The following is a 23,647-nucleotide window of genomic DNA, read 5'->3' on the forward strand; positions in this document are numbered from 1 at the left end:
TCTTACCTTCCACCGTTCCCAGAACGTGGTGAAACATCCTGCTGCTTCGGTGATGTGATTGGACTGTTGATTTCACTTAACGGGCTCGTATTGGAAGAGCTGGGAGTGATCAGTATTGATTCGTCCTGTAAGCGAACAGGGCTTTTCGCATCGTTCCGGTGTCGGTTGTGGGCCGGCGTACCGCCACCACCATTAACTAGATTAGCTTCCCGTCCAGCAGAATCCACGTCTTTCGCGCCTCCTCCTCGCGAATGGTCCTTCCCATTGTGCTGTTGGGGCTGATGGTGGTGGTGCTGTTGATTGATGCAGTTTTCCTTATTGTTTGAGCTGACCAGTATTTCGGCCGAATGCCGCCGGCTACCAGAGTCGTTCGACTGAATACTATTGATGCTGTTGTTGGTGGCTGACTTGGACGGACCGGCCGGTATCGTGGGGCAGCCCGATTCATCCCCATTGGCAGTGTTGTGGTTGTTGTTGTTGTTGTTGTTGTTGGTCGGACTCCCGAGAATGTGCTGCTGTGAAGGAACAACTCCTGCCCCGTTTACATTCCCGTTGGCGGTTAAAGGTGTAGAAGAACCATTGTTCACCACCTGCTGACGAACGGGCGGACCGGCCGGTTCCGTTGGCCGTGGCCACTGTGTCGTCTTGGTGTAATGGTTCACGTAGTACGTGCGTCCATTCTGTGTCGACCGTTCCTCCCAGCCCTGGGGCAACTGCTGCTGTTGCTGCTGCTCGACGATAAGCGTATCGTCCTGTGCATCATCATCATCCGGCACACGTACATCGCCGGCCGGGCTGACGATTGCGAGCGGCGTACCACCGGTCGCACTGTCGCGCGACATTAGCGACACAATGATTTGTCCCTTGACCGGGTCCGGATCATCCTGCGAACGTTTCACCAGCTCTAACCGTTGATCTGCATTTCAAACAAGCAAAACAAAAAAAAAAGACACACAGACGGAGACGAGATTAATTGGATGTAAGCGGGTAAACGTTGGAAGAAAAGGCAAAAATTCGGGATTACAAAAAAAAACGCTCTTTATACTCTCTACAACAAAAGCATCTGTACCACCTTTTCCGTTGTCGAGTGTCCAATTAGTGAAGGTAAAAATGCTTGCACCCTAATGAGTTAGTAAATACGGTATTGTGCGAAAAAAGGCTATTTGCACTGCAAGCGAGTAGAAACTTTGCTGCCGGAGTGAGCGAATAAAAAGCCCTCAAGGAGTAATAGGAGTCTTTTTTTTTTAGGTACTACTGCTGCTTGGCCTAATAGACCCTCCGTTAGGTCATGCCGTCTTTGCGATGGCTAACTGCAGTTTGACATCCATGGTTCAATTCCCATCCGGGCCGTTTCCACGTAGTAAAGACTGACTATCCAACTACGAGGTAGCAGCAAGTCTAGTAAGCCATTAGATCCAAAGTACTTAAGTTCTTTAAGCCCAAGTAGAACAAATCGATGCACACTCCAGATTTCCATACTTCTTACTTCAAATTACTTCATTAACTTTACACGTTAAAAGTTGCTTTTTGCACTTAAAAATAGTTTCTTCGAACCATTTTTCGTCCACACTGTCTCGCTAGAAGCAGTTGTGCCTTCAAATTTTTTTTTATTGCCACCACCGAGGTGAGGGTGTCCCAGGTTGTCCGTCCTATCAGACGAAACAGAACAGCACTTTCACACCAACCTCGAACTGAGTGCTGATGATAATGACGATGATGATGCTCATCATAATCTCAACCGTCAGAAAAGCGGAGCAGAATTAATTAATTTATAGCACCTTCTTTTACTGCTGCAAGCGACAGCAGCAGCACCCCAGTACATTCAGAGGCCACATTGGTTGTGAAGAGAGCACAAATTGTTTTACAGAGAAGAAGGTTATGCTGCGCTTTGTCTCCTTCGCCATTGTCTGTCGCTTTTTCCCCACTCACAAATGCTTCTATTGATGATGGGTTGACACATCGTCTCAAACGGGATCATCCCCATTGGCAGTTGGCATTCCATTCCGATTTCCATCTGTTACTGGGAACGTGAGCGCCATGAGAACCAGCAGCAACACCACCAGTGTACATCATTTGGGCATTGAATTTGGCCCACTTTCCCGTGCGGAACAAGACAAATCCCAGTCGGTCCCGTGTGTGTGCAAGGGTTGTGCATTCAAGGCCGTTAGCAAACACGACACACCCCCTTCCCCATTCCCCATTCTAACATGTTTTTTCCATCCTTCCGTCCTGGTGCATCAACAAACCAAGTGTGATGCACCTTAACGATGCACCTTTCGCATCAAGTGCACTTTAACTGAGGCACCCTTTTTGGCGCACCTTTTTTTTTTGCGCATTCTCACTCTCCTTTTTACCCCCTCACGAGATGCACATGCCATGCGGCAAGGGTGATTTACGGGCTCCACTCGTAGCGGGAACCATCTCTTAAGCGCCACTTTCTAACCTAAGAGCACTGCACACTTTTGTTCGAATGGGGCGAGCACAAAATCATCTCGGCTTGGGGTTTTTTTTTTGGTTTTGTTCCTCCAACACAAAAATTTGCAGGTGCAATTATAATGAAGGTGCTGCTTTACTCTTTACACGGAGGTCTGTTTTCACTCGATGCTTTCCTTTTCTGGCTCGGTATCATCTCGCACCACAGAGCAAACGCAACCCCTTACCTGGCACTTTAAACTGCATTTAAATACGCTTTTCACAAACACTTGCGCGCGGTGGCTGGTTCTGCGTTTAATTTAATCTTGAAACTTCTTACAAACCATTAAATTATGAGTATGCAGATGAAAGAGATTAAAGACAATGTTAAATACTATTTATACGATGATCGTAATATTTTTTAGAAATAAAGTAAAAAAGTAACTAAAAACATACGAAGACTGTAAAGGATGTGTAACAGCTTTGATTCCACCGGTTCCCAAATGGATGTCGCTACAGGGTATAAGGGGATCGAATATTACATTGTAGTAGACGTCAGATTGTAGTATTTGGACGTCTAACATTTTTGTATCAAAGCACAGAAAGTAATGCGGATAATCTGGACAGTGCAAAAATCTTTGCCTCGTCATCTGGCGGCCTTTTGTTGGCAACTTAAGCCAGGAGTGTCAACAAATAATTTGTTGACATTTTTTCTGTTAAAAGGATGCCAATTTCATCAATTCAACCATGCAATTATTTAGATACATTTTCCCCTTCACATAGATCTAGAAAATTGCGATCGAACGGTTCTGGGGTACACCTAGGTTAGCTACTTTTCTAGCGCTAGATCGAGTAGATAACAACACCACTTTGCCATCTTTGTGCTACTCTTTAAAGCATGTGACAATATATTGGGAGGCTCTTTATACTACAAATCACATTTGTCAATGCCATTCCTGGAGAAAATAAAACGGGACTTGAGGTCCTTTAAATCGATTTTGAACGGCAGCTTCCATTGAATGCTTTGGAGGCTTGAAATGATCGGATGGCCAGATTCAGGCTTCCACTCTATAAACCTTGCCTTTTCCAGAAAGGCCAGAATCTGATAGATATTTGCCCGTTCGTTTCCGGCTGATCCGGCTATGATCAAACTTTTCCGCAAAGAGCTTTTACTGTTCTCGTCCTAGCTACTGTAAATGAAGAGATAAAGCTCTCAAATTTTGACAGCATGTAGTCAACTTGTATACATTGACCACTAACCGGTGGACCGACCACCAGGTACCAACGTAAGTGCATGAAAAATTTGAAAATTTTTGTCACTTTTTTATCGCATCACTTTTCATCATATTCATATATTTTTATTTTTTACCCCACGAAATACTTACATCCAGTATCACGGAGAAGCTGAATGCTGGCGGCCACTATCCGTACACAGCCGAGAAAGGCTTGCCGCTTGTGCAGCTTCCGATGGTTATAGATCGAAATGATGATGTTATCGTTCTTGCCCAGAAACAGATCGTAGTGTGAGTTCCAGCGCGGATCAAGCGACGCTTTGCAGATTTCTGTCGTATATTCCTGGGTCGTACCTTCGACGAGAATTTTGGCAAACGGATCGGGCAGCCCTGTAATTCGGAAAGGAAACGAAAGAAAATTGTTATTTATCAGAGGAATTTTGAAATGAGTTATGCTAACATGGCATTAGGAAAATCTACATTGCTTCCGCTGGCACAAGGCACAAGACGCGTAATGGGGACAAGACACGGGAGTACAGGGCACAGAGTAAGCAGCAATAAAATAATCAAGTCGCGTTCGGTGTTGTTGCACGCCGCTAATAGGAAGCAATACTTGTTCCAACAAACGATACGCCCATCAGACAATGCAGAGTCGCTATTAACCAGCCAACCGATCCCGCTTCCTGAAGTGTGCCTCAAGAAGAAGAACGTCCCATTGCAGCGGAGCCGGTTGTAACGGTTCGTGTCCACTTTGCACAGGCAACACCACCACCATCATCCCCTCGGCCTCGACAGTAGATGCCTCTCAGCTGTGCGGATGACGATGGTCGGCGAGGCACATCGTTGTGTGGCCCAAATTACCCGTGGAACCTCGATTGCCACTGTTGGTAGGTTTGGACGGCGGAAGGGAAGAAGACAAACAGTGACAAACGAAAAAAAATGTGTCGCTAACAAGTGACTTACACGCTGGGGTGCGCAGTCGGTGCGCGGAGCACGTACACGGAAGCCGATTCGGCGTGTGTCGCGTGTGTGCTCTCGGTACTCTGATGCGTCTTTTGATATGAGCCTAATTCGTTTCTATTAATGGACAATGATTGCCGACCATTCAATGGCTGCATCGAGGCATTACATTACATAATAATGGTTGTTACATTTCCTGCATCACACACACACAAGCACACACACATTGTAACGTTACAACATAGGGATAGGGAATGGGTTAAGGGGGGGTTTTTTTTTTTTTGGAGGGAATTGAATCGGTTAAGTTACGATGACAAACTTGAGTGAAACGTGAAACAGATTGTTGTTCGCAGGAAGTGTGTCTTGAAAAAACAAAGGTGACAAATATTAAATAAATTGCTGTAGATTAAGTTATGCTCCACGAAGTATTGTTTCGAAAAGCTTAGTGAAGTGAGTGAAGCAGTTTCCATTTCACTTGAGCATTAGCCTATCTTCTAGGCTAATGAGCAGCCAAAAGAAGCAACGTTGCGTTGGTCTTTGAAAATCACATTCGACCTTAAGCAATTCGAAGAATTTGGCCAAGTTTGGCTAAGAAATTTAGAAAAGTTTTGAAGATTTTTAATTAGCTTCAGACAAAATCGAATCAAAATTGGGACGAATTGAGACGAGGCTTGATGATTTTGCTATCTTAATGATAGGAACAGTTTGAAGAAGTTGCAGATTGAAGAATTTGTAGAGGAATTTTGAACAAAAAGTTAGATGTTTCCAAAAATTGGACAAAAATGAAGAATTTGGACGAATTTGGGAAGCTCTGACTACTCGTCGGAAAGATCCAGCTCGCTTGACTAGTTTGTCGAGCGGACCGCTCAAGTCATTTTAGTAGTTAATGGTAAACTCTTGTTAAAAACTTTAATATCTTCTTAAGCTGGAGCGGTCCGGGGTTCAACATCTATCCGTAGTGAGGAGAGACTATCCAACTTCGTGGTATCAGCAACTCTAGTAAGTCAAAATCGTTGGCCAGCAAGAGCTAGAAGCCGGTTGTTCTTAAGCTTAAGTTCGAGGGAAAATATTTAAATTATTAACTTACTAACTCTCTCTCTCCCTCTCTCTCTTTATAGCTCCTACTCTTCGAACAAATCGAGCCACCCTACCTGACTAAACAATCCAGATAAAGAAACCACATTAAAACAACAGCACACACTAACTACCCGCACCGAACCTGGAATTTGTCTCCGAATTTGGGGTGGTACAAGCAGCGCACTTGTAGGAATTCAGCTTCTCACAACGTTCAGTCACACACAAACATAATGGAACTCTGGAACACCATGACGACAAAGGGCTATTAATTTAGCTAAAGCTCCCGAGTTTTTCAAAGTACAAAAAGAAAGCGAAAGTTAATTAAGCCCTACAGCGTTCTTCGCTTGTTCAGACAAACTCTACGCTGTGTGTGTAAAGTGCAAAAGTTTTCAAAAAGATCTTCATATAAGGGAGTTCATGCAAACCGAACGGGGACAATGTATTGCGCTGCTGTTCCACAATTTGCTATTATTACTCTACAGTGTGGTATCGAAATTGAAAAGGAATCCCAACCAGCGCATATATGACACGACCGATGGGTGCAACATACATAATGCACCACCTTCTCTTCTTTGCAATTTCTATGCACGGCGCCGCGAACATGGTTGGTTATCAATCGCCGATGCTGCACAAAGGGGATCGTCGTCCGTGCACGAACCGCTTTGCCGTGAACCACCGATGGGGAACGTAAAGCCAAAAAGTCTCCCATCTGCTGTCGACTTTTTGTATGGAAGCCATGTTGTCTCTTTCACGTGGAGGGTGCGATTCTTGGACATCCGAAAAACCCAATGTGTGCTGCAGTGCGTCAAGTGGTGGGATGCGATGCCGTGTAAAAGGGACCGACGATCCGAGGATCCGCATTGAGGGTTAGGGGGTGTGGGATACGGGTGTGCATACCATGCTCTAACTACGGTTCGTTAAATATTCCTTCCATCCTCCGCATCTCCAGACTCGCCCCAACCTTCACTGGTGGCGGGAAAACTTTCAACCTCAACCAACTCTAAACGGCACGTCTGACCTAGTAGTGGCACAATCGGTGTGTGTGTGTGTGTCTGGGTTAAACTCCAACGAGTGAGGCAAGTGTGTAGCGATTTCGTACGATTTCAGGTGGATAATAATATATACATAAACCCATCCCAAAAACCCTCCTCCGGCGCAAATCTGAAACAGAAACCAGCAGCAGCAGCAGCAGTGCGATACGCTGGCCCCAGATGGACTACTTATTTGGGGAGGGTGATGTTTTTGCACTTTAATCCTCCTCAACACCATCTTTCTCGCTCTCTGTATCTCGTTATCCCCCAAACGCCCCGAAACGACCGTAAGGGATGGGAGGAAGGTGCCAGCAGTGGCCGACAGAGAAGTGTCCGATTAGTGCGAATTCGTTCGTTGGTCGTCTCCCGTCTCAAACAAAACGGATTCCAACACTTTAGCTACGAAACAGAGCGGCGGTCCAATTGAATGCGTTTTATTTTACGGGATGCGTTGTGTGATGTACTGTTGTTGATGGGGTTTTTCGTATAAAGATAGGGCGGGGGTGATGCTATTGAATGTCTGCGTCCTGTCAATCTGGAGCATACGAGTTTGGGGTGCATACACATATGTTGAAACATTTTATAGGATTTTTTTGTGGGTACTTTGCTGTCTGTTCTGGGTCAACAATATTGAACGAACCTTGTGTAAGTGGTTTGACACAGATATAAGCTTTGATAACATTTTATGTCGTTTTATCATCCATGATGCAGTGTCCATGTGTCAATGTGTCTGAGATTCTATCCCAATATATTGAGGGCAGCAGAGGATGATACTCTCAGAGTGTATAATTATTGGTTCATGTCTGCCAAAGCGTACACTAAAGCTCAATTTGTGGAATTCTGTTGAGCAGGGAATGACAAGCGAGTTTAGATTGGATATTTGATCTGGGTGTGTCCTTATAGTTTGTCAGGAAAGTGATCCGAAGGTTCTGTTTGTTGTGGCAAGCTGCTACCAATTCTGCCCAGGATTAAACCTTAGTCGCCTCTTGCTCGTGGAGTTATACGAGCAATCGAGCTCATATTATTCTAGATGCAAAAATCAAACTACCAAGAATTTTTTGCTGCAACAATATGCCATCAGGAAGTTAATAAAAGCTCTACTTATGTTAAGAATAGTAGCTTCAAACCTAGAGTAATTAATAGCATTCCTACAATAATTTATATGACCAACGCCATCGGACAATCAAGAGCAAACTCGTCAAAAATTGACAGCAACAGCAGGAAGTCTCTCTGGGCGTCGGAAAACAACGGTGCTTCGTGCGTTCGGGCCCGCGTCACAGGTACAACGCATTTGGACATGCCTAGGAATGCTAATTCCGAGGCAACGATGGTGATGATGATCTGGACATACACCAAACTGGCATTGAACTCGTCGGCATTACATTAGACGAAACGCAGAGCACACGCACCTCGCCCCGGCAATAATCGAATCTCGCCATCGCGCCGCATGCAATCCGCCAATTCATGGTTGCGAGCGATTTTGATTTATTATGCCTGAATTGATGAGTTTGCGGAACAGCGAACACTATTAACACTAAAATGAAGGGCGTGTGTTAAATTAACCACCGCAAGAGCAGAGACACAGAACGGCAAATCAATCATTTAGAGATCGGGGGCTCACATCAAGGGTTATTTTCTAATGAACGATGCAGTTTGCCAATTGTTGCAAATCCTATCTATGCAAAACTCGATTCTCCACACTTATCAATCTTAAAGTCGGTTGGAATGCACGCGCCCAGTCGCTTCCGATTCGCGTGGCACAACAACCCGCGGTGGCGCTAATGATAATTTTAATTTCATTTTTGCGGCTCACTGCCTCCTTCGGTGTACTTTCTCACGCACCAGGCCCGCGATAGGCATGGGCGAGTGTGGGCGATAGGTAAAGGTTTCGTTCGTTTTCGTACCTATAGTTCCGTGCATCATGTACCCACTTGACGTGTACAAGGAAATGGACTGATATGGGGCGTCAGCGGGTTTGTGGTAGGGCGGCCTTAGGCATAGCAAATTTAGAAATAAAAATCAATGATAATATTATTTATTCAGTGCTTTTTTGTGTTTTTTTCTATGCACAAGTATTTGTCATATTTATTTCCTTTCGCCTTTTGATAATTAAAAAAACCAAACCGACCGTTCGATTGATCGAACGACGCTAGGTTGATCCTTTCACCGATTTGAACTGCAAATTTGGCATGAGAAATCGAGTGACACAATATTGACCATAGGAAATGATCGCACCACGATGGGGACGTTTATTTAACGTTTATTATGACCTTTTCTGTTTAAATAAAATACACGGAAAATATAAAAAACATTGAGCCAAAACAGAGTCCAATGTCAGGAGGAAATGTTTAGCAATATTTACGGTAAACTACACAAAATAAACAATTAAATTCTGCGTGCAGTGAAAGTGCATGGCATGGAATGCAATAAAATAGGAAAGCAATAAATAACAACATTTAAATTCCACCAATTGATAAAAACGTTGCATTTAAACAACAATCGTAGAGATTACTTTTGCAGGTCATTTCCGTCTAGCGATTAATTACGTTCGTACCAAATGTTACGTATAATCTCTTCTTTTTTCTCTTTTAACTTTCAACACACAGTCCGTTGGGACGGAAGGACTTCGGAAAGTGGTCATACACACACACACACACACACACACACACACATACAAAAATAAATACCGGCGCCAAGACATCCGTCCCAAAACAAAAAAGTCTTCGGAGCCAAACGGATGAAGACGGGCCAACCTTAGCGGAGACTAGTGTCGCGCCATAAACACATACGTCGAGAGCGTCGTGGGTTTATTTTTCCCCCATCAGTATAATACTGTTAAATAAACCGGTACCGGACAATAGTGTGCCAATTACACCAAATCGCAGACAAAACACAACAGCCATGTGGTAGAAGGGTTTCGTAATGAAAGTTTATAAAAATCCGAAACATTCCAAATCGATAAAGGAAAAGTATTTTGTATAATCAGAAACAAAATCGAAAAAATAAACACAATCGAAAGGATTATGTAGTAACAGTATAACACAAATAAACGCTACATATAAGAGAAAAAACAGATACAAACACAAGATGATAATAAGCCCGAAACGAAACAATAAAATATGGGAAAAAATATACAAGCAAAAGTATTACCCAAGCTGACTTGAACTTGGTACTACAATTGAAGATAATAAACATTAAAAAAAAAAATATTCATAAATTGGGTTACGGAATATCAAAACAAGTAAAATTTGAACAAAAAGTAACAAAAACCAAAGATTCTTTATGCAAAAATTAAAGAATAAAAAGTGAAATAAGAAAACCAACCGACCGATAAAGATAATCCAACCATAATGGGTCACACACCCGTCAAACGATGAGCGAACAAAGATGAAAACGAAATAAATAAAAACGTGAAAAATCAAATGAATCAAATTGCTAATTGTACGGTTGTAATCATTGACCTGCTGCTGCTACTTCTTCATCAGGCCTACAATGTGCATACAACCGAAAAGCGTCCACACTCCTTTTTTTGTTGGCACAACTGTTTTTGTGCCATCTATACATAGTTTTTTTTTTCTTCCAATTCTCCTTGATGGAACTTCCATGTTCTGTGAGATGTGAGGAAACGCATAAAGCAAATAAATCGAATTCAAAACAACAGTCGAACAGCAAGGAGATTATGCGCCGCACAAAGTTAAGACATTAGTACGAATGGTCTGTGTGTGTGTGCATGTCTGTTTAAAGGCGTTGGTTTTTATGGGTTTTTTTGCCAGTTCGACCCAGTTCTGGACAATCTTTCAAACGCAGAGCACACCTCGTTGTGTGTGGTCTCGTGGTTCGATTAATTTTTTTGTTTTTAGTTGCTCTTTAAGTTCGTCTTTTCATCACATTCCCAACTCGAAATACAGGGCGTGTATTTGCTTTTCTTTTCATCTGATCCCTTCTCTTCGGCGCTTCATCCAACTTCTCCAACGACTAGCAGTGATGGTTGTCGTCTGCTCGGAGAGAAAATCGGAACAGACATCAAACTTCAAGGACGATGCAATTTGCGCTCGTGGTACAGTGGTGGTCGGTGAAGTGAGGGCACTTTGGGAATTGTTATTAAACCGTAGTGTGTTAAAATGACATGATTTTATTGTAGGTTTTCTACAATTTTTTTTAGCTAAAGAATTTAAGTCAAGTGAGGAAGCATACCACTAAAATTAATAGCAAAAAAAGTTTGCAAAAAAAATTGCATCCATTGCATGATTCAAACTGTTTTTTTTATGAGCTCGAAGAACTAGATTACATGAGCTAAATCTAAAACCAACTGAGGGATAATCAATATTTATTATGACGCTTTTCAATGTAATAATGATTGTATTTAATTAGTGCAAATGAAAACGTATGATCGTTTACTAACGGCCTTCACATTCTGCAGTGATCCAGCAGACTTCGAGATCGCACGAAATGTGAGATATATTGCACACTGATTTGCCCGGCGGTTCTATATGGCCACGAGTCTTAGACCATCCGAACGGAGGATGCAAATGCTCGTGGTGTGTTTGAGCGTCGCATCATCCGGACCATCTTTGGCGGTGTGTTCGAGCATGGAGTTGGGAGGAGAAGGATGAACCATCCGTATAGCTTGCTGAGCTATACGGAGAATGGAACATCCTGACGGTGACAAAGACCGGCAGGATACGATGGCTGGGACATGTTATGAGGATGCCGGACTCATGCCCCGCCAAGAAGGTATTCGTCGGCGACAACGAGTTCCTCGGCTGGATCAGGTGAAGGGAGACCTGTCGGAGATCGGGTGTCTACATGGATGGGAAACTGCAGCCAGGGATTTTCTGGAGATCTATTGTTGACAGGCCCATGTCACGACGATAATATGATAGCATGTGATATACAGATTGGACACAATGTTAAGTGGTTTTGGCATCGGTGATATCAATCCATTCTTGCCTTTGCACGTCTTTAAGATTTTGATATGATAGTCTTCTTTTTAATTCCAATTTTCTTTTTTCAAAACGCAAAATTTTCGCTACTTTTCAATTCGAACTCGACTTACTGTTTTTAGTCGCTATTCTCAATATTGCCTAACTCAAACGTTCACCACTGTATGGTCCTTACTAACAGAGTAAATGAACTATTTCATGAGGGAAAATTTTTGTCCAATGTTCAAAAGAAAGTGTTGGGAATGAGCTTTTTTCATAGCTTCATAACAGAAGTAAACATTATCAGAATTTGTGAAGTAAAATGCAAAACCGAATAAATAGAGTCATAAATCATGCTGAATGACCCATGATGTCTTGCTCTGATGATTGGTGCTGATAGCTCAAACGTTCACGCATTCCACCACGTTCCGGTTGGCCACATGAATCATCTTCACCTTTTCAGAAACCCAAAAAAGGGAACCAAGTAAAGGAAAACAACCACTGTCGGACCGGTCAGTTCAATTGATCATAAGCCTCCCCGACATACATCCGAAATACATGCTTCATACATTTCGCGCATAATCGGAAAAGAGAGTCTTTTTCTTTCACTGCCTTTCTTCTTGTCGGTCTGTGTCTATTTGCACCCTTTGGTTGGCAAGTCCTGGTACTATTTCTTATTTTGTCCACATTTTTGTTCACCTTTCCGCGCCATCATTTCACCTTAGATTCCTTTCATATGGGTGTGATTTATATATCGCATGAATACCGCATGCCTCATACGGTAATACGCGCAGCACACCTCCTAGCGCTCGCACCCCAAAACGATCTTCTTATTGGGATTTAGTGTGGAAGGTGCTGATTTGAGGGTGAAGCCGTAAATTGTGGCCAAGAAACCAGCGAGGAATTGACAGAGAAGAGAAAAAAAAACACACAGGAAAAAGGGATGAAATGAAATTGTGGGAAATCAACACATAAGGAACAGGGCAGGCGCGGACGTAGACTTAATCACGCAAATCTCTTCCCTGTTCAGCAAAGCGGCAGCTCGCTCACAGCAGCTTATTTTTGTTTTTCTTTGCGAGCGAAGTGGATTTGTTTCGCGATCGTTAGGAAGGTGATTTTTTCCCCCTTTTTTTCACTTTAGTAGAGTATTGTGGGGTTAGAGATTCTTGCCTTTTGCAATTCTGTTTATCTTTCGACGATCACAAATGATCGGTAAACAGAGGCAGGCAACGCATGGGATGGCGCTGGGAATTAGACGTAAAAATGCTTTGGCTTTTTAAGTCGATCGTTAAGAAGATCTATTGCTTAGCGCCACCAAAAACGAACCGCAAGCAAGTTGTGCACTGTTTTATGGTAACAAGTTTTGTATGTTTGATAAATAAGTAACAAAAATATAAATATTCTTTGCTACCTTCTGTTAGAAAGCTAATGGCAGCTATCTCAGGCTGTCAAACATAAAAAATCTTTAAAAACAAATAATAACTTCAATAACTAATTTTTTTTTATGTGTCAGGCCTGGTTTGAGGTGCCTTTTTCTAGTTGTAACGCAAAAGAAGTTTTTTTTTTTTTTTTGCTGAAGCTATTTAGAAAATCACTAGACAATCAGTCAAAGTAGCGTTACAAACCGTTACATTTGAATCTTTCGTTGCGCCTCTTGTCTCAGTATGTCTGACCTCTAGCACGTGTTGGCAATTATTAATGGGAAAAACGTGGCTCCAGATATACGCACAAACGGCTCCGGAAACTTGTGATCGAAGCCTTTGGGTTCGGAACCGTGGGTGCGCTCCGTAACGCCCATCACTAGAGCCTGCAGATTTGATAGAAGACCGGACCGCAAGTTACCGGATATTTAATGATTGGCGATTTATGGAATGCCAAAATACTGTTTTAATTTAATAGCAAAAATAATTTTAAAAACACCTCGCCAAGATCCTACACTTTTAGTGCAAATTTGATACATGTAATGGCCCTAAAAAGGGACACCTTTTTGCAACGGTTGTTCGACACGGGGTGTCGATTTTGTGCACTGTTATATTTCCAAAACAATATGCATCCTAACTATCCCACACACACACACGCAAAAAGGTAGAAGAAGAAACAACACCGAAAAAAAAAACCACTACATTTAGCTTTCTTTCCGTTCCATCCTTGTCGTGGTGAGCATTTTTTTTTTTTTTTTGGCACGTCACATATTTAGCCAGACGGGGGGTTGTTTTCCGTTTTGGCATTAGATCCGCCGCAAAAAAAAAAACTCCCAGCTCGCGGTTCGATTCGCGCCGCCAACACAACATACCGTCACGAACATTCAGCCTAGCCAGCCGTTAGCCAGCTCCCTCGACTCACTTGTGTGTGTTGCTCACTGGCGAGAAGCAAAAATACAGCCTGGACACACACACCAGACCGGGCGGGGAGGGGGCCAGGGTTAAAAATCGCAACTGGTACGGTCACGAGGTAAAAAACGGATGACGGCCGCGATCGACACACATCATCATAATTCGGGTGGAGTTCAGTTTCAATTCCGTGGCCGGTAAGTGATTGCTTGTATGTGTGTGTGTTTGTGATGCAGGAAATTAGAAAGAAACGAACCGAAACCAAGCACTAGAACCGGTGCGAAATGGAAAAACAAGGTATATACGGTAAACAAACCAACCTTCCTTCCGCGTTTTCTTTCCTTCCCGCTGAAGGAAAATCAAGAGCGAGGAATTCCATACAACCATACACAGACACACAAAACTACAGCTAGAGGAGGGGAAAATGATGTAAATTTACGCAAGTAAAAACATCACCTTTTACTAATGTTGAGCCAGGTGAACATGTGCACAAGATCTTGCGAGACGATAATACACGGTGTTGCACGATAAATTTGACACTTGGCCATTTCGTTAATAGTTCGTGATTGAGTTATCGTATCAAAACAAACGATACGTCCTTCGAAAGCCACAAGTGTTTGGAAAAAAAAATGTGAAAAAGTGAAGTGAAAAAAAATGTCTAGTGAACTTAATAAGTGGAAAAAGTGGAGTGAAGTTCTTCGACATTTCTTCGAGCAGGGCCTGAGGCTGAACGCAGACGATTATGTGAAGCTACTGGGGACACGGTCGTCAAGTCCTGGATAACCAAAGTTGCCAATGATAGGCCGGCACTTTGTCATACGGCCGCCAGATCGCAAAAATGGCTTAAAGACAATTTTTACGACTTTTCCATCCCCAATATTTAGCCTCCCAATTCCCAGACCTCAACCCACCCGGACTATTTCGTGCGGGGGATGGTTGAAAGGGATATCAACCGAACGTCCAGCAACACAAAAGTGAAATTAGTGTAAAAAATAAGGACCGTTTTTGCGGCGATATCCAGGGCTATGGTAGTCCCGGGCTTGCTTTAGATTCTGGAAGCGGATACAGGTGGTCATCGATGCCAAGAGTGATTACTTTGACTAATTTGTGCAGCCAAAGCTAAACTATGTAGAACATGGTAAGCTAAACTACGTAGAAATTTTTTTAAGAACATATATTTCATTAGCAATATATGACATAAATTTAAATATAAAAAATGAAACCCATTAAAATTAATCAATCCGACTGTGGTACCCTTTCTAACAAAAAAATCCCCTTTGAAATTGTGTTTAGTTCATGTTGCAGCATTATTTTATTATTATTAAAAAACGAGGCGCGGCTACTTTTGCTTTTTTCCGTGGAGCTTCCTAACTCATCCCAGAGCAGGGCTCGTCCTTCCATTTTCTGATCCTTATTTTCTCTTCTTTTCTTCTTTTCTTCAACAATTAAGTTTATAAATTTCCATAAAATAAAAACAACAAAAAAGCTATAAAATCCCACTTTGGATAGTAAACCATTACATAAATGCAAAAAAAAAAAACATCGTCTGCCAATTAAGCTTCCATGCGTCATATAAATAACCGAAAACAAAATCAGGCAAAGGATCACATTTCAAATTATGCCCGCAATGGGTGGGTGATGGACGCTCTAGTCCTTCTTCTTCTTCCTCACACTTGTTTCATGTTTTCGCTTCCCTCCCTCAAAAAACACCGGCCTGAGAATCAGCGGCATGGGAAGCGGTGAGATATATTTGCAAAAGTAAGCAATACACCATCTCATCTAAACCCATAAACCGATCGTACAACGTGACGAACCGTTAAGATATTATTACCTCATCACACACCAGCCAAAAGAGGGAGAGGATGCCACGCCAAGCCGACGAGATATTATATTCGCTCGTTTATTGCATTTTCTTCTGTCCCTCTGCTGCCTTCCCCTTCTTCCGTTATCCTTCTTTCAATCCCCAACAAGACAGCCTCCCACCCGCAGACCTCTCAATTGCACCCCTTTAGCCCCCCCCCCCCCCCCCCCCACCCGAGCGCTCCGGATCAGAATAATGAACGCGAACCATCATCATCCCCATCGGTCGGTTTGTTGTATGATCGCCAATTTTTTCGACTTCGGCAAAATGTGTTTGTGTGGTGACAAGTGCCACAGACAAAAAAAAGACATCCTTTAGCGCCAGTGGGCAAGAAGCATCTTTCCGCTTTTTTGTGCCCCAAAGCCCGGGTAAGGTTTGGGGAAGAATCTCAACCTATACCCGAATTAACTATCAGCGGAAGAGCAAAACCACACGTAAAGAACGAACCCTACCACATCGTTGGTGACGATGCATACATGTAGCCCGATCTGACCCCTCCCTCACCCATCTGCCCGACTTGTTGAAGCATCAAACATCACTCAGAAGCTGGTGGCAACGGAGGAAGATATTTGGTGAAGAGGGAACAGTTTCGCAGGCACGACGTCGCGGCGACAAACGACAGCCAGTGGCGCTTCACTGGCGCTTAGCAAAATTTATTTTTCATCCCTTCCCTCGTCCACTCGCTCTCTCTCTCTCTCTCGCTCCCTTCTTTGTTAAGGCCATCACCACCACCGGCACAATCACATCGGCTGCTGCTGTTGGGTGATCTGGGCGCGTCTTAACGTCGCCGCTACCCAACCCAGCATCATCATCCGCGGACGAAAGATCACTTTCTAACGTCGCGCGCGAGAAGGATGATGCCAAAAATATAGGGAACGAGAGAAAAATACACACACACACACCCGGCAGAACGATACCGTTGGTCTTTTTCTAGATCGGCTTACTCATCTGTCAGGCAAGCAAAACAAATGGCAAGTTACTGTAAGGTTGGTCTGCAATGATTTAAAAAAAAATTATAGGAATTAATTCTCGTAAAGCCTTCAGGCTAGTATGTACTTGAAAATTTTATTTTCCTAACTGACCTCAATGCAATAAACCCCATCATTATTTAACAAAGAGATTACATGCTGTACTATGCATGCCGAAATGTAGTTTTTTCCATCGCAGTTCATCAAACATGTCTGCAGTAACCTCAAGAATGCATTGAATATAAATTTATTAGTATTGAAACTAACAAAAGTTACTTTAATATTTTTAAATTTTGAAAAATATTCTTGCTTGTACAGTATTGTACATAACAAGAGCAACCAATCAATCCGAATTGTGAAACCCTACATTGAAGGTTCATAATAAATCGAGCAATAAAAAAACACTTTTCGTGTTTATTATTACAAAAATTTCATTAATATACATAACAATTTTATGACTTCGCGTGTTGTTTGCCAAATTTAAATAATCTTTCAATATTTCATTGCGAATTCTTTTGTTTTCAATTAAAGCCTTGCATCTGCGAGGCATAGACTCGATCAGGTGGTCAATGAAGTTTTGTGAAATTGCTGATTGGGGCGGCCAGTTCATCACCATGATTTCATTATCCTTAAACCCCTATTTGACCTCTTCGGTAGTGTGCCTGGGATCGTTGTCTTGTTGGAATGATCCATTTGAATGGCATTTTGCATTCAGCATAAGGCAACATAACATTTTTCAGAATGTCATTGTACATGAAACGGACCTTTATTCCATCGATTGAGTGAATTGGACCAAGAAGTCTTCTGACAGTAACGTGAATCTAAGCGTTTTCCAGTTGTTCGACGTACACGGCAAATCCCGATCCATCGTAAGACCTCAGATATGTAATGGACCAAGCCCACGGCACGGTTGTTCCTTATATTTTCATTCCCGAACTCAAAAGTGGAGTAAGGCTTCTTTTTAAACGTTGGAGAAAAATCATTGTCTGTGATTTTGAAGGCTTTATCCCAATTTTCCAGTCTGCGGCACACTTTAGAAAAACATCAACAGACAACGCTGCAATCTGCTTCTCAATTCCACGAGACTCCTACCTCTCTAACCGTAATGGCAGTGTTGTCTGCGAACAGGAACAGCTGACCATCGCATGGTAGAGGCATCTGTCGTATACAGATTGTACAACAGCGGAGCCAGAAGACTTCCCTGGGGGACGCCCGCTGGGGCACTGGTTGAGTTGAAGAGAGCAGAGAGCAAAGCAATCCTGAAAGTTCTCTGTGTAAGGTAGCTCCTGACGATTTTCAGAATATAAGTTGGGAAATAGAATTCCACCATCTTATATAAAAGTCCGTCGTGCCAAACAGTGTCGAAAGCCTTTTCCAACAGCTAGCAAAACAACAGCAGTGGACTTTGATTCTATCTTGTTTTACTCGACACAACGTCTAAGCCTTAGTTTTGACAGTAATATTTTGTTCACCGAAGAAGCAGCCCTATTTGAACGACCACCACTGTAGATCATGAATATTAGATCATACTAAAATTAATTACGTTTTCGATTGAAATTGTCTATTGCTTGGATCTTGGATCGTATCATAAGTGCATCCAACAACTTCCGCTTCGATTCTTGAGCTCACTCTTCAACAATTGACTAATGGCAGTTTAAATTGCTCTTTATCAATGAATGGAAATTGATTATCTTAACATCGACCTCCCGAACTGTTTACTCAATTCTTACAGTTCAAGATTGATCTACAAAATTATCAAATATTATTAGCACACAAGCAAAAATCATCCTTTTGCTATGAGCTTCCCGAACGACGCCACCAAGTCGTCCTTCAGTCAAGGTCTTTTAAGGGTTCATATCACCGTGAAACAATCTTTTCCAACCAACCAGACAACTCCACTCCACTGTGTTTCATACATCGTACTGGCAGCAGCATGTTCATGCGACAACGAATTTTAAACGTATTGAAACCTCCCCTCCCCAGTTTGACCGCTTACCGGATCTGGTGTCCTTATTTTTATGACCTACTCGTTCGTCTCCCACACGACCCACACAGGACATTGGCAATTTAGTTTTCACCATAAGCTACCAAAAAACCATGATTGGTCTACCAATCCGTCCACCACCATCCATCCTTTTGCCTCCTTCTATTCGGCTCTCCTTCGGCTCCGGGAACTTGAATTCCCCTAATTCAATGAGAGCCACTAATGTCTAGACGCTAGACACACATACGTGCGACGCGGCAACTGCCGCCAACTTGTGCCGAGGAACGAGGATATTTGCAAAAAAGGAAAAAAAAGGTTCTCCCCTAATTTATTTCATTTTTTAACACACATTTTTGCAAATAAAGACACATGCACACATGCATCGGAAAAAATTCGTAGCGCCGTGAGTCAGCGCGCGTTCTGCTCTCTCGCCCTTAGGGAGGGGAGCCGGCACACTGGCCACGGACTTGAATTTGGAGCACCGGCTGTGAATAGATTAATTTAGCCTGGTTCCATCATCTTCTCCTCGGGACCAATCCGTTGCATCCGTTCGGTTGAATTTGCGCTTTTCCATTGTCGGGCCAAGAAACGGGCCGGGGGTTGAGCAGCAAAACGTTAAATATGCATAGCGGCGCAGCATCTTCACAACACAACCGCCGGGGTGTAGCTAAACAGACCAGTGAGCAAAACATCGTCCCACTAAACCCATCACCCATCGTGTCGACCTTGTCGACGTTCGTAGAGGCAGGCAGGCAGGCAGTCGGGGGGTCGTTCTGACATGCAGCGTGCCCCTTTTCCCAGCAGCAGCAGCAGCAGCACCAAAGCAAATGCGAATTTATGGCAAGCGAATGGAATGCCATAACTCTAATTAATTGGACAGATCGGCATGGGATCTGTGTGCAACAAACGCACACACAAATCTCGCAAAACCCGTTGTTCGGTCTGCGGGCGCAGAGCCCGCAGACCGAGTTGGACGTAAAGAATGCACAATCAGCAATGTGGAGAGCAGAAACCAACTGAAAGCCGATGAGATAATGGGTGGTTTTGGGTGGGTGGGTGGTTGGGAAAAGAATTTTGCAACCGTGGCCATTTTGGAGGTTTTAAGGAAAATGTGTGCTTATTAGTGATTTCGATAGTGAGTGAGTTGAATCCTACTAATGAGTAGATTGAATTAAATCAGTAAGAATATTCTTAGTATCAATTTAGTGTCCAGCGATACAGATATTTGATTCCTTATGGAGGATTTCAATCCCTTAAGAGTGAGGAGCTATCAATTGCCAGCCAGGGATTCATATCTCAAAAGGGAGATTGAAAAGGATTCGATTCACTAGCCACCAAAGAGTTTTGAATCCTTAACAGAGATAAGAATCTCAAGACAGGAGTTTAAGATGACTTTTGCCTGAATATTTGGAACATTCCGATAAGCAGTTTCGACTATTGCTTCTCTTATCGTCGCCAATAATCAAACTATTACTAATCCTAACCCAAATTAGTCAGTGGTCTGCAACGTGCCCATACGTAGTGAAGGCTCGGTAGTATCTGCCCAGTAGGTTTTAAAAAGAGATGCGGTTATTGCCTCACTTTTCACGAAATATGTGGCCTTTTTTGCTGCTGCTGCTGCAGTTACTTCTGGATTTCAAGCAACTGGTCCTTTTCCTGCTTTGACTGTCAATACCTTTGACAGTCATTGCAACCCTCTAAGCATCATATCGATTGTTTGCACGGCGCTACGCAATCTTAAGCTCTCTTTTTCGTTTGATCCTAATGGTATTGCCTCATCTTTCCCAGAGCAGGATCATTCTATAAGCGAATTGATCGGCGGACATCAGGCTCCAAGGGTTAAAATTGTTCTTTCTGATTCAAATTTCGATCTAATCACGGTTGAAATTATGAACCTCATAATGATGCATTGATGATGCATCCAACTCGGATACAAAACAAAAATACGAGAACACATCAAGCGACGCTTTACGGTCAGATAAATGTTACGCAAAATTGCGTACTGTTAGAGTAACACGATTGGCAAGTGTCTGGTTCTGCATCACCAACACCGCGAGACATTGATAAGGGAGCAGCACGGAAAACGGAAGAAATAGAAGCAAAAATCAATCATAAATGAAGCTACTGATAATGCAAAGCGAGATAAAGCAATAAACCGATACTGTGACAGAGCCCCGAAACCAAGTCGCGGATAACGCCGGGAACTCTTTCACTCTCTGTCTTTCGCTCCTTTTCTCTAGCTCTGATAAACGAGATTCTTCCCTATCACCTTCAAAAATCGACCAACTGTTGCCAACAAAATAACGATCACTCGGTGGCGTCTCGTAGAGCAGGCCGCGGCAACAACAGTACCTCGGAAAATTGCCAAAACAATAATAATATCCTGTCCGTTTGCCACCACCGGTTTAAGTTTTGTATTTTTTCGTGCATCGTAATTCAGTGCAGAAGAGAGCGTGGCCCATGGTCGGGCAAAAGATGACGAATAACACAAAACACCGACCACCGGCCTGTGTATGGCGGCGTACTAAAATTAGCGCATCCAAACCCAACCGAACGGTGTGTGGAAAACAATCAGAAGTTAAAGGAGAATCGTGGCGCTCTCGCTGTTGGCGCCATGGGGCGAAAGTTCAACTTGCTACCGTACTGCTGCTGTTCCCTCCCGGCACCGCATCGCGGTCACGTCGTATGCAGTTTCATTCTACCCTAGCCAACACGAAAGATATGCGAACAATTCGTGATCAAAGTCATTGATCTTACAACTGAACAGATACACGGGTGGGAGGACGAACTGTGCTCATTTAATGGCAGCGCCCGAAAGCGCACCCCCGTCTTACAGCCACCACCGAGTACACACTTTGATCGACCTTCGTCCAATACAACCTGAGGGATAGGAGCAGTAGATACAGAAAACCGCATCCGATCAAAGGTTGGTTCGGGAGGGTACCGTGTGTGAAGCAAAGATAAACCACCATTCTAAGCCACCAACACCAGCACCACAGAGGACAGAGGGATGATTCATCCCTGCGTTTGCGGCGGTAAAACTGCGCGCGAATTAAAATACTAACGCAACGGGAAATAAGGTGCGTGTGTGTGTAAGAAGAATAATTTTATCGATTACATCAACCGTACGTGTGCGCGGTGTAATGGTTTACAAGCTCAACAGGGTGGCAATGTTTTGTTCCTTTAAAGCAAACAAGCTTGTAAAATAATAGCAAATTCCTACCTCAAAACAACCAACGCTTGTATGCATTCTTTGGGATGGTGAGCTTCAAAATAAAAGTCTAAAAGCTGAGGCTCAGTAAAAGAAATTTACTCTTTCGGGAAATTCACATGGCTTAGGCATCTCAATAGGGCGATCTACAGCTGTCAGAGATAGTTGATGTTGTAATGATCTTATCCACAAAAGGACCAAACTTGCACCTTAAATCCAATGCTAGAGCTACAAAAGACGGTTTAGTAATGAAGTATTTCCTGAGTATCCAAAAGCACAAGAGATCAGTTTGGTTTTGATCCAGTCTGTAAGCTTTCATAAAGGCCTTCTAAGGCTAGCCATTCCCGAACGACCATTTCTGAACATTATTTACAAAACTCTAGATTGAATCCTTGTTTGGATAGATCATCCCAAAGAAGTAGATCGGGATAGTTCGAATGTAGCCAACAGGAATGTCTGGGATAAGCTTCTAACAGCAGAGAAATTGTAAGATCCTGCGTTTGGGAGGTAAGAGCCAGTATCTTTTGGAATCTAATGCGCTTTCAGGCCATCCATGATTCGAAGATACCAATTATAAGAACTATCTTCTACGACTCAATCCAGAGCCCTACATAAGCTGACACCCCACCTAATTTTTGGCTTAAGGATGTACTAGGTCACGCCAGTCATCGAATGGCTTAGAAGTCTAGTTGATACCATGTAGCTGGACAGCCAGTCCTCACTACTAGGGAACAGTCTGGATTGACGCTACCAACTCACCACCAGACTGCTCTTGAGGAAGTCTGAGGATATTCCTTCAGCCGAAAAACTTTTCTCGTCTGATGAAGCTGGACCTTTGTAGTTCCAGCCCTCAGATACACATCTGAACCATGGATTCTGTCCAAAAATGACAAAAACTTCAAATTCGAGATGGATATGGTCAGTGGGAATCTCTTGCCATTACCATTTCTTCTTCATCTTGTAAATCTCATGCCAAAATCAGTTGCATTTCGAAAACATCATACACATCCAGTGTTCAACCATCTCCATCTTTACGTTTCCATTATCATCACCATTAATATTTACCACTTCTGGTATCACGTTTTGATCGAGCAGTGGCAGCTTGTCGGCGCTGTTTTTCCCCGCATTTTAACATTCCTTACAGGCAGTACAAAACATCTTACTACACACCACGTACACCATCGGCGGGGGCCGGAAAAACCGAACCATTTCCAGCTCTCCTCCTGCCATCCTCGACTCGACTCACAAAACACGCTACACGGTTGGTTTGCTTTGAAATGGAAAACTTTGGCCCGAAGATCCGAGAAGCGATAATACACGTGCATTCCTGTGCGTTAGACGAGCCGCGCCGGGCCACCATTCACAAAGGTAGGCAATTAATCCGTCAAACGTTTTTGGCCGTTTGGGGTGACCTTGCTTGCACAGAATTGCAACAACAATCAAACTAAAGCTCCTGCGTGGTTGCGTCTTTAGTTTTTACTGCTGTTACGGTAGCATAAAAGTGTATGTCTGTGAGTTAGACAGGAGTTATTAAAGCTAGTTTTAGTCGGTTTCGCTGCGCACAATGATGATCGATCGTTGCAGCAAAACCTTAAACTTATAGTGCTTAAAGCGCGCAAAAAATTGCACATCAAATGTGGCGCACTGTTAATGGGAAAA

At 43.1% G+C, this 23,647-nt stretch overlaps 1 protein-coding gene across 1 annotated transcript in view; it reads right to left on the minus strand.

Moving 5' to 3' along the window:
• LOC126567810 (E3 ubiquitin-protein ligase Smurf1) overlaps positions 1-23,647 on the minus strand; it is a 31,485-nt gene that overhangs the window by 3,137 nt on the left and 4,701 nt on the right. The window contains exons 3-4 of the mRNA XM_050224111.1: positions 3,798-4,034; positions 7-916 (exon numbers count right to left, since the gene is read on the minus strand). Coding sequence (XP_050080068.1) covers positions 7-916; positions 3,798-4,034 — 1,147 coding nt within the window. The remainder of the gene's footprint in view (positions 1-6; positions 917-3,797; positions 4,035-23,647) is intronic.

The sequence above is a fragment of the Anopheles maculipalpis genome, chromosome 2RL, assembly GCF_943734695.1.
Source record: "Anopheles maculipalpis chromosome 2RL, idAnoMacuDA_375_x, whole genome shotgun sequence".
NCBI classification, from domain to species: domain Eukaryota; kingdom Metazoa; phylum Arthropoda; class Insecta; order Diptera; family Culicidae; genus Anopheles; species Anopheles maculipalpis.